We start from the raw sequence: 16,707 nt of genomic DNA on the forward strand, positions 1-16,707 counted from the left end.
TATATATATATATATATATATATATATATTGTTGTGGATTTCCGGCGTACGAGCGACCGCGTTTGCCAATGGCGGCCGACTCGCCCACCGAACGGACAATCCAGTCGCGGCTTTGCGGATCAACGCCGAAAACCAGCCATGGGTGTGTTTTGAGCACACCACAGCCTAGTCAATATTCTACCCGCACACTACAGGGTCAATCGCTGAATTGTCGATATACCTAACTAATCGCGCGGGCAGCTACCGAGAGACTATACCTCAACGGGGCCGCTTGGAAATGAGCCGCTTCAGCAGCTCGCTTCGTTTTGGGATAACCGAGCGGGGTATTTATCGCGCAGCCCCGTTGGACCCGATCACTTTATCGGTTATTTAACAACCAACTATATCCCGAGTGCAATATGGCAGTTCAATTGGGGAATAGACGCAACGAACGGGTGAACATTTAAACAAGCACATTTATTGAATAAGCACACGTAAACAGTGATGCATTCATGCAGGTATGCAATTATTCAAGGCCGAACACGCACACAAGTATACAACCAACAAAGGTAATGCAAAAGAGCTACTACCATCTATCTATTATGTACACACTTAACAGTTCTACTTACGGACATGGTGCCACAACGTTCATTCAAACGCAACAAAGAGAAAACCCCCAGGACAGACGAGGGGTAGATTGGACCTGTTGGGGTCTTTATAGGCACGGAGCCATGTTGACCGCAGAGGCTTCGAGAGACCGGGCTGGCTACCTTTACCCTCGTGGTGACTTGCTAGGGCGACCCTCGACGTCCCCTCCCCAACGACCCACAGTAAGGCATGGTACGGCAGGTCGCGCACCTTGGCTCCGCTGCGCTCCGCTCTCTCCAGGCCCCTACCGCTGATCCACTCACTGCCCACAACTCTGACACAACACCCTTTTTCCACACACCTCCACAACCTCCAGCAGCCGATGACTCTGACTTGCGTTCAGTGCGCCCTTTTATTTCCACAGTGCCTCGCCCCTCCCTTTTGCCCCCCCCTCTTCCAGCACGTGCACGAAACTTCCAGAAGAAGGGCGTTTTCCGAGCCGAATCGGGGCCTTTCCCATTCTTTTTCTTTCTCCAGGCGTCTTTTCCTCACGTGTTGAGAATCCACTCGCAGGGTCCGTCGTTGGGGGGGGGAGGGGGGGTGTGGCCGTCGTCCGTTCTCCCACGATGAATGCCCGGCTTCTTGCAACCGTGTGCCGTCGTGGCAATGCGGTGGTGGTTACGGTGGTTGTTCTGAAGGTGGTTGTTGGTGGTGGAGGTGGTTGTTGTGAAGCGGTTGATGAGAGCGATGTTGGTGGTGGAGGTGGTTGTTGTGAAGTGGTTGGTCCAAAATAACGATGGCAAAAGAAAAACGGCGAACTCAAAGATCACAGCCCAGCACACGAATAATTGCCCGTTAAACATCGGTGGGGAAATCTATCTGAACACAGACTTATCGACATAACTGATCAAAGGACCCATATGGTGCTCTGTGAATTTCCACAGCCGTAACAAAAAATATATATATATATATATATATATATATATATATATATATATATATATATATATATATATATATATATATATATATATAATATTTTCATTTTAGGATACACAATGTAGGCTCATTTTGAAATCAAAATGGCAATGTACTGATAATTGCAGTGGTGCTACAAGCAACAGAATAAATGAACAGGAAAAGAGGACGTATGGGTGAAGAAATATCCAAAATAATCATGGATGTTGGTCAGAGTGCAACCATGAGAAATCCCATTACTTGCCAGGATTATATCTAACGTAATTCTGCGATTCAACATTAACAACTTCTCAATCTGGTCAATTATTTATGGAATTATGGCATTTAAGGTTAATCCTCAATGGACTCGCAGCCATGCATTAACTCTGTAAGCTATTTGGCAATTGTGGAATAATTAGGACACTATCTCCATACACAGCCACCATACATTTGTGGATTTTCTTGGCACCGGTGCCTTGTTTGCACAAATATTTGGTCTTTGAAAAATCCTCCAATTGCTAAAATCCATCACGTCATGATGTGGATAGTTTCAAAATTCTCTTAAACCAAAAAAAACAGGTATTAAATGAAGAGCTAACTAGTGCATGTCTATGATCGAGGCTAGTGCCTCCGGCCTGCACAACTCGTTTTTTTGTCGCTCTTTGGGTTACAGGCTCTTTATTGGCTTTACATGAGTCAAGCAGTGCGTGGTGGAGTGTGGAGGATGTGGGAAGGTTGACTGAGGAAGCAAATGAACACAGGAGAGCTTGTGCCCAGCTCAAACAGGTACTCATTGTACATTTTATGTGACTTCCTTTTTTTAATCATCATCATTGGAATAATTGTCTTCACTTATTACGTACTGGCACCTCATGGACTCTCCCATTTCTATTACGAACTTTCCTTTACCCACTAATACCCTGTTCTCGTCCGTCTTTTGTTTCGGCGCATCCCTTTTGGTGTTGTCCCAATGACTTCCATTAACCCCCTATCGTTCTGCTCTACCTGTACAAAAACATTTGCGTGAAAAATAGTGTCCTAATTTCCTTGTCTTGTGTGATTCATGTGCAACTTCTTTCATGGTTCTCAAGGCACTAAGAAACCAAAAACGATTAATAAGACCAATGCAACTTTTAAGCACCATTGTGCAAAGGGAAATCACATCACTTATAAAATAATAAGTGTATTTGCTCACATGAAAGTGCTAAAAGGAGAAAAGCATTTTCATTTCCCAGTGGGGCTGGAGTGGCCCAAGGCATTGGCTTGGGGCCCAGTCTTGTTCTTCATATACATTAACGACCTCTCCGATGCTCTGTAAAAACTCTCCTTTTCTTTTGGCAGATGGCTTTACATTGTCATGGAGTTTGCGATCAAATGAACAAACAAGACAGCAGCCGCGTCACTCTGCCGATTTGCAATTGGTTAGATGCTGTTCTGACAAACAGAACAAGTCTGAATCTTGGCAAAACACAATCTCACACTCTCACACTTGTCACTGCAGAAAGATTGTCAAAGTAATCCATCAATCCAGTTACATGGCCAGCCATGGGAAGACATTCAGTCTTTTAAACTTCTAGGCATGGATTACTTTCAGCCATGACCTCTCCTGGGCCATCCACATAGCAACGCTTGCCTCCAATGCCAGCTGCAAACTACGAATTCTCAGTTTTTCCCAGTAATTCCTTGAAGATGCATCACTACTCACAGCCAGCACGGCCTCGGTTCAAAGCTCGAAGGATTACCGTTCTCTCATATTAGCTGACGCTTCCGCATCATATCTGTCTCTCCGACATTCAATGGAATTTTTAGCTCAGCATTATTGAATGCCCCACAAATAGGCCGAAACACAAGGCCAGCTGCGTTCACATTTCAGATTATTTGGTGGCCGTTCCTTCTTTTGCCACCTTTTCTCAGGTCTAACTCTCTCTGTTCTTTCAGCCATTCGACCCTGACCATCTCCTTGCTCTCTTTCCTCCAGTTCTCTACACAGGTGGTACACCATAATCTCATGTCATCCCCTATCCCGACTCACAATTTTTTTTTTTAATCCCCATTAAACCCACCTCACCCTTCTTACTTAAAGGTTACTGTGTTTCCCTTCCCTCGTTTCCTCTCTGTTTATTACATTGCTTGTTTTATCCATCCGTGGTTGCACTGCACCACCTGGCACTTCATTGACATTTTTATCCTCTGTCACCTTGCTCTTCCATTTGTATGCAACAATAATTTATTTAATTTTGTTATCTAAGTTGCTTATTGAAGCAGAATTCCCCACTCAATCTATTGTTTTTTGTTTTTATTATTTTTTGTTTGTTTCTTCACTGCTTTCTCCAACCATACTTCTTTGGTCCATGCATCTTCTACCTTCTTTCTCTTTCCTTTTATTGCTGTTGCTGCAACTGTGAGCCTGATGAACTCCTTGTTTTTGCTGCTAATTTTCTTCATCCTTTTATTTTTATTTTTAATTTTTTTTTGTTGCTACTGTTGCTGCCATGTCCATTTTTTTTTTTTGCTTCTCAAATGATTTGTAACGTGTTTGGCTTGTTTTTAGTTGTAATCATCCTTCAATGGCCTTTTTTTTCTACTTTTAATTTTGAAACAAATTTTTTTTATGTCCTCCATTCAGTATGTCTGATTATATTATTTGTTTAAAAAAAATCCTTGTTTTGCTTCAAAAATTTCAATACCAACCATTCTGAACCCTAAGTTGCAAATGGTAACAGTTGGGCATTGATTTATTATTTCGCAGCATGGGCAACCACATCATTTCTTCATGCTTTTTTCAACTTTTCATGAGCCACATATATGACCACACATCTAGTATTCCAGTAAATCCATCCATCCATCCATTGGGACCATACTCTGTACAGAGCGTTGGTGCTGCTTAAGCAGTCTCCTGGGATATTGAGCACAATCCTGAACGGGTCACCACTCCGACACAGGACACCAGCAAGCTGGCACTCATTTTGCTGACCTCGGAAGGATGACAGGCAGAGTCAACCCCACCTGATATTAATTCAACATCCAAGGGAAATTTGAACTCAGGATCCTAGGATCCCAAGCCCACCAGCCGAACCTTTAAGCCAACACCAGGCATATTCTAGTAAATGGGCCTCCTGCAATGTGGGACCTGCTTCGACTGATTTGTGATGCTGTCCATGTATCGAAGCCAACCGTATGCCATCGTCGGTTGATCAATCAATGGCACCACCCACATCACTCTTGGGCTATATTTCGGCCAGTGATTGGGCCACAGAGATATCATACCAAAATGCCTGTAAGGCCTCACCTGATACTACCTCCCAGGACACCTTTCTTGCCGAGGAATCCATGCAATCAAAGAGAGTAAGACCCTATTAATTTTTGGTACAGGGATGTGTCCAACCTTCATTTGCCCAAAATGTGTCCTTGTCAGCCTCAACCATAAATGCTATCTCCTTCACGATTCCTTCCTCAATGTACAGGTGCTCTTTTTGTCAGTAGTGACGCATGGTCCGCCTGTGCTTACATCCTGTCCATCCACGTCAACAGCTACACCAATATCGCCTGCTCCTGATGTATCCACAGAGATGCTGAGGTTCGGTCTGTCCACATCCATGTTATGATGGATCACCCTCAAAGCTATCAGTGAAAACCCAGAAGATGAGTGCCTGGACGTTTATCCATATTTTGCCTTCCATGCTACTACAGTCCATCCTGTTAAAGTGGGAAGGCCAGGTCTCCCTCTGTGAAAACAGAGGTATTCCAATTTCCTCTAATATCGATAAGGACATTCCCTGCATGAAAGAGGGAGCCTACCTCATTGGGCTAAGAAGGACAAAAACAACTTTGTTAAAATGGCCCTCATTGGTTGCATCCAGAGCTTTCTTCAGGCTGCGTACCATAACTTTCTTCCCATGCTACAACTCTGAAAGGAGCCCATCTTTCTGAATGAAGAGAGTATCAAACCAGTCCCTTGCCCGACTGAATCCTTATCCGTGGGCTCCTCCCTTTTTCCACCATCTGATGGCCAACTATTGGAAACTCTAGCAGCTTCTACTGAACTTCGAAGAGGGAAGGGCACGGAGTGATCTTCTTACCCAGCTTAATACCAAGACTGGAGTTTGGGTCTACTCTTGTGAGGGGGTGAAAGCCTGGAATTTGGCTTGGGTCCAAACTACTCATACCACTCTCACATTGGAAATGTGCTCAGGAGAGCTAATCCCCAAAAGCCAAGAATTAAGAGAAAAACAAACAAACCTAAAATAGTACTCCTAAGACATGCTGCCAAAAGGAACCACCATCTATGCCATCCCTCCGGTCCTGGAACGCTGTGGCTGATTAGACCAATGTGAGAAGGGTTTTCTTCAAAAGTTTCAGATGGATTTCTTCATTACAAGACACTGCAACTTTGCCTTCAAAAGATGCGTGGGAGTCTGATAGAGGAAGTAACCCTGAGCATGGCAGTCTTGTCTTCCACTCCCTCCCTTCAACAATTTATCGAACCCTGCTTCCCAGGTGCAACCACCCTCCCCCACCACCCCTAATAACCACAGCCAAAGCTTTATTTTCCCTTTCTGTTTTTTTTTTCCTTTTCTTTTTTCTTATTTCATTTATTCTCCCTCTTTGATATTTTCCTTCAATGGGCTTTCTCTTATTTTTCAGCTACTTTGTTTGTTTCGTTGTTTTTGAATATTTTTCTTTTCTTTGCAGCAATTTGTGCATAACGAGTATTTGTAATGATTTGTTTTTTCCACTGATTTGTCTGTTCCGACACCAATTTATTGAAATGACAATTTATTTATTTTTAAAAATTCCTCCTAAGTTGTATTTTGAAGCTTGTGACTTTCTTTATTTTATTCTTTCTTTTCTTTCTTTTTGTTTCAAGCGAGATTGCTCCATTATGGAGTCCCATCTGCTGGCATTAGTTGGTGGATGTTAAAGATCCCACGGTGCCCTTTCCTAAGAGTCGGCAAAATATCACCGTGAACAAATTCCAAAATTCCTGCCTTAACCTATAGAGGGCACTGCATCAGCGGCACAGCACTCCTTCAGCCTTGTGCTTCACACGAACGAAGAAGCAGCCTCATTGTGCAAGTGCATGGTACTGTGCTGTAAGCCTGCTGAGCAGCCTTGAAATAAGCAGAAGCCAGATCTGCAGTAAAAAATAATAAATAAACTTTTACGTATCCTCCGGCAAAAGAACAGAGATGCAAGCATTTTCTATCCTTGAGTACTGAGAATGAGTGAACGGTGCAATCTACAATGAAGTCTTGTATGCCTTGACAATGGAAAGTGTGTCGTGTCATGAAGCACTCTGCATTGTCAGGCCACTGTTTTTCTTAAGTGTTCCGGACTAAGGTTAAATCATTTTCATACGTGCAACAGCAGCAATTATCTCTTCAATTGACCAAGGCCTTAAAGATATCCTTCCTCTTATCTCTCCAAGTGATTTTTTTTTTTTTTAAACGTGAATTAAAATGCCACTGGTGAGCATGCACCGACGTTTGGACAACAGGCGAATGAATGCAAAGTGTGGTGGCGACACGGCCTTTCCCTGTATGTACTGCATGAAATACTTGTACAATTCTTAGAAAATCAACATGGAATGTCGATCGCAACACGTTGGTAAAAGTACGTAATCGGTTCGGCAAATTGTCCGGAGATAAGGCCTTGATGAGAATTTGCTCCATATTTATGTCTCCTAATGTCTGGACACTTCATGTGTTGAATAGAAATGTTTGCAAGCTCATGTTTCCGATACGAGTTCGAACGACGTGTTATGTTGGCAACGTTCCACTTTCGGCTCGAGTATCGGTCGTGCTCCTAACCCGGGCCAATCGCGATGCGTGGAAAAATTACTTTCATGCTCTTTGACCTATATTCTTCCATTCTATCCTGGACATAAACTTTGTAATGCATAAGCACTACCCATAGAGTGAAAGTGCCACAGATTTCCCCAAGCCACCTGAAAAGCCCTCAGAACATAATTTAAGAGTATAACAGAACGTCATTTGATTTTTAAGAGTAGAACCACCGTCGTGGCTGCGATAACGACATTTTCAGTCACAACAGAGCTTTGCACAGTATGCCGGAAGCAGCCAGCTTGGTTCGGGCATTTCTCCTGCATTACTCACATCTTTGCCGACGATTATTTATAGTGAGGTGTTACGGTGTTACCGAGCCTTCTGATGAGATGCTACGTATCTTGCGGTCTCCATAGGTTCTGCGGTTCACCGATTTTGGGCTCAGGCTAATGAGTCTACAGGAGGTGCTGTACAATGGACTGTCATTGCTGCAGCTGTGCTTCACGGTGTGCTCACCCAGCAGGCCGCGGCTTGTGGCACGCTGTCCCATCGACCATCCGTTTTTTGTTCAAAGTAAAGGTGTGCTTTGTTAGCCATAGTATTGATTTTTTTTTGTTTTTATTGTTATTATTATTATTATTATTATTATTATTATTATTATCGTTCTATTTTGGCTGCTGCCTTCTTCTCTTCACTTTGTGCATCAGCTTGAAGGTTACGTCATAAAATAAATTTACCTACACAGTTATCTATTCTTTAGTAAAACCTTGAAGGGAATTGTAAACCCAGTGGAAATTAAACGATGCACATGTGTTCACATAAGTTGAATAATGGAACTAATTTCCTGTTGGAGAAAATTGAACAACATTAGATCCAATAGAACCCTCTGAAACCTCAAAGAGAACCTTGAACTGCACATGAACTTCAGTGATGAGCCTGTCCGCATCGATTGTGCAGGTTTATTATTTCAAAAAAAAAGAAAAGAATTTTGATGCAGCAGGTTTTGTAAAATATACAACTTAAAATACGACCTGCACCAACATGAGAACATAAAAATCGACTTTGCACAGCGTAAAATAATTCTTCAAATATGCCCCACCGATTAATCCACATGGAATAAATCTTCACTGTACGTCTATGTTGAGTTAAGCAACATGTTTTCTAATGGCAAGGATAGAATAAAAAGTAATTAAACTGTAATTTAGCCTTGAGGACCTTTTTTTTTTCTTTACTCTATGGATTACACACTCGCCTTTAAGCCGTCTCGCCTGGGATCAAATCTCGGACCAGCTATAAACTGTCATCCCGGTGCTTCACAGGTAGGGTAATTCATCAGAGCGTGTGCCGTCCCTCGGATGGTCGTTAAACTGGGCGTCCCTTCTGTCGGCATTAGTTGGTGGATGTTAAAGATCCCACCGTGTCCTTTGTGAATAGTTGGTGAGCTATCGCCGGCACTCTGAACAAATTACAAATCCTGTCCTGACTACTGCTGGGAAGACAATGGCAAACCAGCCAGTATAACCCTTGCCAAGAAACTGCTTCAGCAGCACCACCACTCTGTGCCAGAGTATGGTACATCGGAAGCATCAGAAACGGATTACAAAGCGTTGAGGACAGTTGGGGAGCCTTTTTTTGTACACGAGCAAATGGCTCGTGATTTGAAGATCCCAGTTTAATATCCTATATGGCGTTTAATTGTCGATCAATTACCTAATTCCATATCCCACATGCACTTACCTAATTCGTATCCATTCGTACTCTTTGACATCTATGTACTCCTGAACCACTGGATTGAATGATCTGAAATCTAGTGGTTCTAAAAAAAAAAAATGTTCCTAGGGTCCCAGTGTGTACGTAGCACTCCAATTCTCTCTATGTAAATGTGTATCATTTTGCGCCACTCCTGGTGGGGGTCGGTATTGCAAGCCAACCCGTGTGAAATTATGCCGCCCGTCAGGGTGTTCTTCACTAGCATATGTAACAAACTCCTCCATGAGCTTGAGACGACAGTGCCTTCATAAAGTATTCACAAGCCTGGTGTTGGCTTGGTGGTTCGGGTGGTGGCTTGGGATAGGGTCCTGAGTTCAAGCCCCGTTGGGCTGCTGAATTAATACACCAGGAGGTTGACTCAGCCTGTCATCCTCCTGAGGTCGGCAAAATGAGTACCAGTGCACTGGCAAGGGGGACGCTGCATCAGCGGCATAGCCGCGTCGCAACCAATGATGCAACCAGCAGCCACACGCTGCACTCGATAGAGAGAGATAAAGTATTCACACCCCTCAACTTTTGTCTCATTTTGTTGTATTACATCTTGAATTTAAAATGGACAAGTCTGGAGACGGCGATGGTTCACGAGCAATGTACACGGTTCGCCTTTCTTATTTTTTGACCTTCGAGGGGTCGCCACAAGCAAACTGGCGGGAATCGGGAAAACGTAAATGATGAAAGTTGTAGTACTCGAAGAGCATGACTTGCATACCAACTTTCATTCGAAACAGTTGAAAACCCTAGGAGCTCGATGCCCAATTTATTGATTTTTTTTGACATTTTCTAAGTTCGTGACCTTGTGACCTTGACCTTGGGACGAAAATGAAAAATCAAGCTCCGTGGGGCTATGCAGGTACCAGTGGGCTAACCAAATACCGAAATCCTGCCAGATTCGACAACCCCCCTCGGAGAAGATGTAACTTGAAGTCGGCTACCCCCTAAAAACACGTTTTCTGGGCGTGGCTCCGCCCATAATGGGCGCAGCACACCCATTCTCAGGGAAACACAACTAGATCATGATATAAACCTCCCACCCAAATTTTATCAGGATCGGATCAAAACCCACGGAGCTATGCTCGGGACAGACAGACACACACACACACACCCATGACGAATATAGTGGTCACTTACTGACTCGTGAACCAATTCTCACCGATCTACACAAAATACCCCATAATGACAAAGTGAAAACATGTTTTTAGAAACTTTTACAAATTATTGAAAAATGAAAAGATGAAATGTTTTGCGTCAATAAGTATTCAACCCCCTGAGTCAATGCATTGTAGAAGCACCTTTGGCAGTGATCACAGCTTCCAGTCTTCTTGGGTATGTCTGTATCAGCTTTGCACATCTGGATTTGGGGATTTTCTCCCATTCTCCTGGCAGATTTGCTCAAGCTCTGTCAAGTTGAATGGAGAGCATCAGTAAACAGCAATCTTCAAGTCTTTCCACAGGTTCTCAATGGGATTCAAGTCTGGGCTTCAGCTGGGCCACTCAAGGACTTTCACATTCTTGTTCTGAAGCCATTCCAGTGTTGGTTTGACTGTATGCTTGCAATCGGTGTCCTATTGGAACGTAAATCTTCACCACAGTCGAAGGTCTTTTGCACTCTGAAGCAGGTTCTCCTCAAGGATTTGCCTGTATTTAGCTCTATTCATTGTTCCCTCTATCCTTACAAGTCTCCCATCACCTGTCGCTGAAAAGCTTCCCCATATCATGATGCTGCCACCATCATGCTTCACAGGAGGGATGGCAGTGTTAGATGGGTGAGGAACTGTTCTCGGTTTCTACCACACGCAGCGCTTTGCATTCAGGCCAAAGACTTCAATTTTTGCCTCATGGAATATTTTGGACAATGGAAGACCATGGAATCTTTTGCCTCATGTTCTGAGTGTTTCTTGTGCCTTTTTGCAAACTCCAGGCGTGCTGTCACGTGCCTTGTTCTCAGTCGTGGCTTCCGTATGCCAATTCTCCCATAAAGCCTAGATTTGTGAAGTGCTGCAGAGATTGTTGTCCTTCCGGCAGGCTATCGCATCTCAGCCAAGGGACTCGAGTTCTGTCAGAGTGGTCATTGGGTTCTTTGTCACGTCCCTGACCAAGGTCCTTCTTGCCCAGTTGCTCAATTTGGTTGGGTGGCCAGCTCTAGAAAGAGTCTGCATAGTTCCATATTCTTTCCGTTTCCTATTGACGGAGCTCACTGTGCTCTTGGAAACTTTCAACGCTTTATATGTTATTTTGTAACCTTCCCCTGATGTATGCCTCCTCACAAATCTATCTCGGAGTTCTACGGATAGTTCCTTGGATTTCATGGTAGAGCTTCTGCTCTGACATGCACTGTCATCTGTGAGACTCAATATAGAAAGGTACGTTTCTTTCTAAATGATGTCCATTCAATTGAATTGGCCACAGGTAGATTCAATTCAACTTGTAGAGACATCTCCAGGATGATCAGAGGAAGTTGGATGCACCTGAGCTCAATTTGGAGTATCATTGCAAAGGAGTTGAATACTTATTGATTTAGGACATTTCAGCCTTTCATTTTTGATTTGTAAAATTTCTGAAAACATATTTTCACTTTGTCATTGTGGAGTATTTGTGGAGATCGGTGACAATTTTTTTTCAATATAGTCCATTTTAAATTCAGCCTGAAACACAAGAAAATATCCCAAACGTCAAGGGTGTGAATACTTTCTGAAGGCACTGTACAACAAGAAAAATAATTAAAATAGAGGGGCAATACCCCTGGGCGCTCACCTGGAAGCAGCTGGATAAAATAACCAGGTAACCACTGGTAGGCATGGATGGCCCACAAAATATGTAACAGAAGAAAGTAAATAAATATGAAATTAATAAGTATAAGGAGACGAAAGTAAAGGATAAGAAATTAATAAGGAGAAGAAAGTAAATAAATATGAAATTTTATTTTTTGTCGTGAACAAACTTAGGTACATCATGAAAGTAAATACATATTTTGGGGGCAACCCCCCCCTCCAAAAAAAAAACCCACCTGAGACCACAATTTTTTAAATGTGAACAAACTTTAGTTCATCATGGGTGATCAAGGTGATGGTCAAATTTCATCGGAATTGTGTGGGTACCTCTTTTGAGGGGCAACCTTTTCGGAAGAAAGCAAATACCTCTTTTGAGGGGCAACCTCCCCGTAGAATCCCTGAGACCCCAATATTTTTGTTGTTTAATGGTGTGAACAATCTTTGGTACGTCACGTGTGATTAAAGTTGTGGCCAAGTTTCATCAAAATTGTGGGTGTAGTTTTGGAGAAGAAAGCAAATACATATTTTGTGAGGCAATCTCACCCCCCACCCCCCAATACCCCCTTAGACCCTGATTTTTCTAATGTCATGAACAAACTTTAGTACATCACAGGTGTTGAAGGTTGTGGTGAAGTTTCATCAGAATTGTGTGTGCAGTTTCTGAGAAGTTGCAAGTATATGTGGACGGACGGACGGATGACGCACCATCCCATAAGGTCCCCAGAACTACGTTCCAGATGAGCTAAAAATAGGATCTCTGGAAGATTATCTGGGCCCTGGCCTAATGTTATAACCCACATTTGGTCGCATTCTGATTGGTGGGTCTGGAAAAGAAGATTTTTGAAGGAATTTATCCTACCGCCATTTTTGCACACTTCCGAACACGTGATCGGCATGATCTCCACAATTTAACATCAGGACCTTGTCGTAATATTGTAATCCAAATTTGGTAGCATTCTGACTTGTGGGTGTGGAGAAGAAGCTTTTTGAAGAAATTTACTGTCGGCCATTTTGACCTGCTAAAAGTCACGTGACCAGAACGATCTTTGCAATCCCTGTTCGCAGTTGGGAGAGGAACGTTGCTGTCAACTTTGAACCGGTTCGGCCCAGCGGTTTGGCTGGAGAAATCGAAATAGGAGACGGACGGACGGTGCACGATGATAATACCTTATCTGGAATTCCAATTCCAGATAAGCTCATGAACAATAAACACAGACACACCATTCAAAATGTTCTACAAACAAGATACAATAGTCCAAAACGTAGCAACACTCCTCATTCTCCTTACATACAAGTATATTAAATTAGTAATGGAATATATAAATGTATTTTATTATATATTTCCCTCATTCTACATTTTTGGTGTCCTGCATTATTGTGAGTACGTCGATTGTAGCTGCGTGTGCACATGCACACGCAAGTGTAAGGCATTTACCGTTTTCCTAAGGAACTTCTATGTATGTAAGGTTGCCAAATTAACATGTCATTCCAATTTGAAACGGAAAACATTTTTTCTCCGATGAAGTAAAGAAAATTACGATTATCCATCGATGCCCTGATCACTTAAAAGGAAGTCTTTGCAAATGCACGTGCCTGGGTTTGTGTGTACAAACATTGCAATTATATATATTTTTATAGCCATTCATTTTTAGCTCACCTGGAACGTAGTTCCGGGGAGCTGATGGGATGGCGCGTCGTTTGTCCGTCCCTTCGTCCACAAATGCTTTCAACATCCTCTCTGAAACTACATTTATGATTTCGATGAAACTACCACAACGTTCATCACCGTGTATGTGCCAAAGTTTGTTCATGGCATTAAAAAAAACAAAATCGAGCCCGAAGAGGGTCTATAGAGGTTGCTCACCAAAAGGGGTATTTGCTTTCTTCTCAGAAACGATACACACAATTCCGATGAAACTTCACCACAATCTTCATCACCCATGATGTACTAAAGTCTGTTCACGACGTTAAAAAAAAATAATCCAAAGGTATTTACTTTATTCTCCATTATATATTTTGTGGGTCATCCATGCCTATCAGTGGTTCCCTGGTTATCTTATCCAGCTACTACTTGGTAAGCACCCATGGGTATTGCCCCTACGTTTGTTTATAGGATCAAGAAGGTGAAAGTAGTTTGTTGAAATGTTTTTTTTGTTGTTGTGTTTTTTCCTCACTACCTTGTGTGCTTGTCTTGTAGGGTGGTCATCATTCCAGCCGAGCCTGACAGTGATGAAGTATGGCCTGCCATGTCGAGAGATTGAAAATGGAGATGTTTGCCTACCACCAAGCCACCCAGAAGCACATAACCCAGACGACTCTGGAGTGTTTGATGCCTTAAAGAGGTAACTTGAATATGACATCTTCCCATTTTAGAAACATATCACTGAAGCGATGAATGGGAAGAGGGATATAAAGGGATGAGTAAATGTTGCTTTTTGTCAAGTGATAAAGTTTGAGGAGGTAGTAGCTGTTTGGTAACAAAGAAAGGGAATGGTAATTATCCGCACTGCTTTGGTTTTACCTTTGTCATCCTTCAGCCATCATCAACTATGCTGCAGGTGTATTTATTTGCAACAGTTTTTGCACCTTCTCTTCATTTTTAGCTCACGTGGAACGTCGTTCCAGGGAGCTTATGGGATGGCACGTCGTCCGTCCATCCGTCCATCCACAAATACTTGCAATGTCTTCTCTGAAACAATACTTGTGATTTTGTTGAAACTTAACCACAACCTTCAACACCGATGATGTACCAAAGTTTGTTCATGCTGTTTTAAAAATCGGGGTTGAAGGGGATTTACAGGGGGTTGGGGGGGGGGGTTGTCCCCCAAAATAGTATATGCTATGACATTTGTTCATTGGTACATTTTGCTGATTCCCTCCCACGTTGACTTTCTCCCCAGTATCATTATTTTACCAGGTGAGCGCCCAGGCGTATTGCCCCTATTTTTCCTCCATGTTCCTGCGTTGTGCCAGATTTCCAATGGTGAACAGATTGGCGTGTTAACTGTACACAGATTCATTTCTCTGCTGAAATCATCTATTTCTCTAACCTGTGCATGTCGGGCTGAGGACAATTGCTTGTTAGTTACGACCTTGCTTTTGCACTCTTTTCTTTTGTATTCCCAGCTTTGACTTCACACCTGTGGACTCGGCAGCTGTTTTCGTGCTGAGCAGTATGGCACGGCAACGGCGCGCATCCCAGTGCGGTGGAGCGCCTGATATGCTACCCAACCAATCAATGCAACCAACGACGTTAACGCCTGGCACACCAATCACTCCCACAACTCCCACTACTCCTACGAGAAACAAGCGTCCAATGAATGCCTTCATGTTGTTTGCGAAACGCTACCGTGTTGAATACACACATATGTACCCTGGGAAGGATAACAGGTGTGTACTCCATTCTGTCAACTTTTATATTCCATCCATAATTTTGACTATTTTCTATATTTGAAACACCTGCTCCCTACAGGAGTGGCCAAGGATGATAATGTTATTATCCTTATTACTATTGCCAATATTATGACTTCTATTATTATTATTGCAAATATTATTATTTTGTAACAATGTTAATATTATTATAATACGATGTCATTCCCCTCGCCAATTTGAGGGTCCTGTATTTGGGTCCGTCTGTTTGTCTGCACAGAATGTGCTAACGTTGCGGGTGCAGGCAGTGGTGGAGGTGTAGTGGGTGCAGGTAGTGCTGGAGATGCAGCAATAGAAATTGGTAGAAATAAGGTATGGGAGACAGTTTTTGTGGGTGATGAGATTATTAAATATGTAGATTCTTCATTCTTCAGGAAGGATTGTAGACATATAATTTTGTGTAAGTGTCGGGTCATGGCAGGGAGAAGTTGGTTGTGGTACATCAAGGTGCGAATGATGTTGGGAACGTTTACTCAGAGGTTTTGAAAAATAGAAACAGGATATTGGGTAAGTGGCTGAAAGCAAAGGGTTGTGAGGTTCATATTTTCTGGGATTCTTCCAAGATTAGGAAACTATATAGAAATTATGAGCAGAGCAATAGACGTCAACCAATGGCTGGAAGAATGGTGTAGGGAGGAAGGTTTTACATTGATGAAGCAGTGAGAATCATTTAGGGGACAAAGGGAGTGTTTCCAGAACTATGGCCGAATGTTAAATATAAAGGGGGCAGCAAGGTTTGCAGTGGGACTCGAGGAAGGAATTCAGGCTTTTTTAGGTCAGCGGAGGGTGGGGAAGCTATAAAGGAAGGAACGGATGAAGTAATTGGGATGAGTAAGGCCAGGCAGGAAAATAAAACTTCAGGAAGGGAAAAGTTAAATATATTCTATGCCAATGCCCAAAGTTTAAATAATAACATGGAAGAGCTTGAAGCCAAAGTGGATAGCGAGGTGTATGATATAGTTGCAGTGAGTGAAACATGGTTTAAGGAGAGTAACTGGAGGACAGGATTAGAAGGCTACAAGGTGTATCGGTGTGATAGGAAGGAGAGAATAGGAGTAGCAGCAATCTTGGTAAAGGACAGCATTGCATCAAGAGAAAGGGGTGACATTAAGTAGGGAATAAATGTTGAGGAATCTGTGTGGGTCGAGATTAGAGATTGTAAAAACAGGTAGATACTGGTAGGATGCTTTTATAAGTCTCCAGCTGTGAAGGAGGAAATAGGAATACATGAAGAATTTAAAAGAGCATGTGGTCAGGGAAGAGTACCGATTATGGGTGATTTTAACTTGCCAGGGATAGATTGGATAGAGGAACAGGGAAAAGGCAGAGCGGATGAGGATTTCCTAGTTTTACTCCAGGATTGCTTTTTTACCCAGTTTGTAGATAAGCCTTCGAGGGGAAGTGCAGTGTTAGACCTCCTTTTGAGTAAC

General features: G+C 42.7%; 1 protein-coding gene across 7 annotated transcripts in view; it reads left to right on the forward strand.

Annotated features, from left to right (window-relative positions):
* LOC147020189 (HMG box-containing protein 1-like) overlaps positions 1 to 16,707 on the forward strand; it is a 111,506-nt gene that overhangs the window by 39,063 nt on the left and 55,736 nt on the right. For all 7 annotated transcript variants that reach the window (XR_015061690.1, XR_015061691.1, XM_085895308.1 and 4 more), the window contains 4 exons: positions 2,198 to 2,310; positions 7,727 to 7,889; positions 14,046 to 14,190; positions 14,975 to 15,238. Coding sequence is in view for 5 of the 7 variants with exons in the window: in XM_085895308.1 (XP_085751434.1) it covers positions 2,198 to 2,310; positions 7,727 to 7,889; positions 14,046 to 14,190; positions 14,975 to 15,238 (685 nt within the window). In the remaining 2 variants the exon portion in view is untranslated. The remainder of the gene's footprint in view (positions 1 to 2,197; positions 2,311 to 7,726; positions 7,890 to 14,045; positions 14,191 to 14,974; positions 15,239 to 16,707) is intronic.

This window comes from Eptatretus burgeri, chromosome 9 (assembly GCF_056783735.1).
Source record: "Eptatretus burgeri isolate ZD-2024b chromosome 9, Ebu_testis_v1, whole genome shotgun sequence".
NCBI classification, from domain to species: Eukaryota; Metazoa; Chordata; class Myxini; order Myxiniformes; family Myxinidae; genus Eptatretus; species Eptatretus burgeri.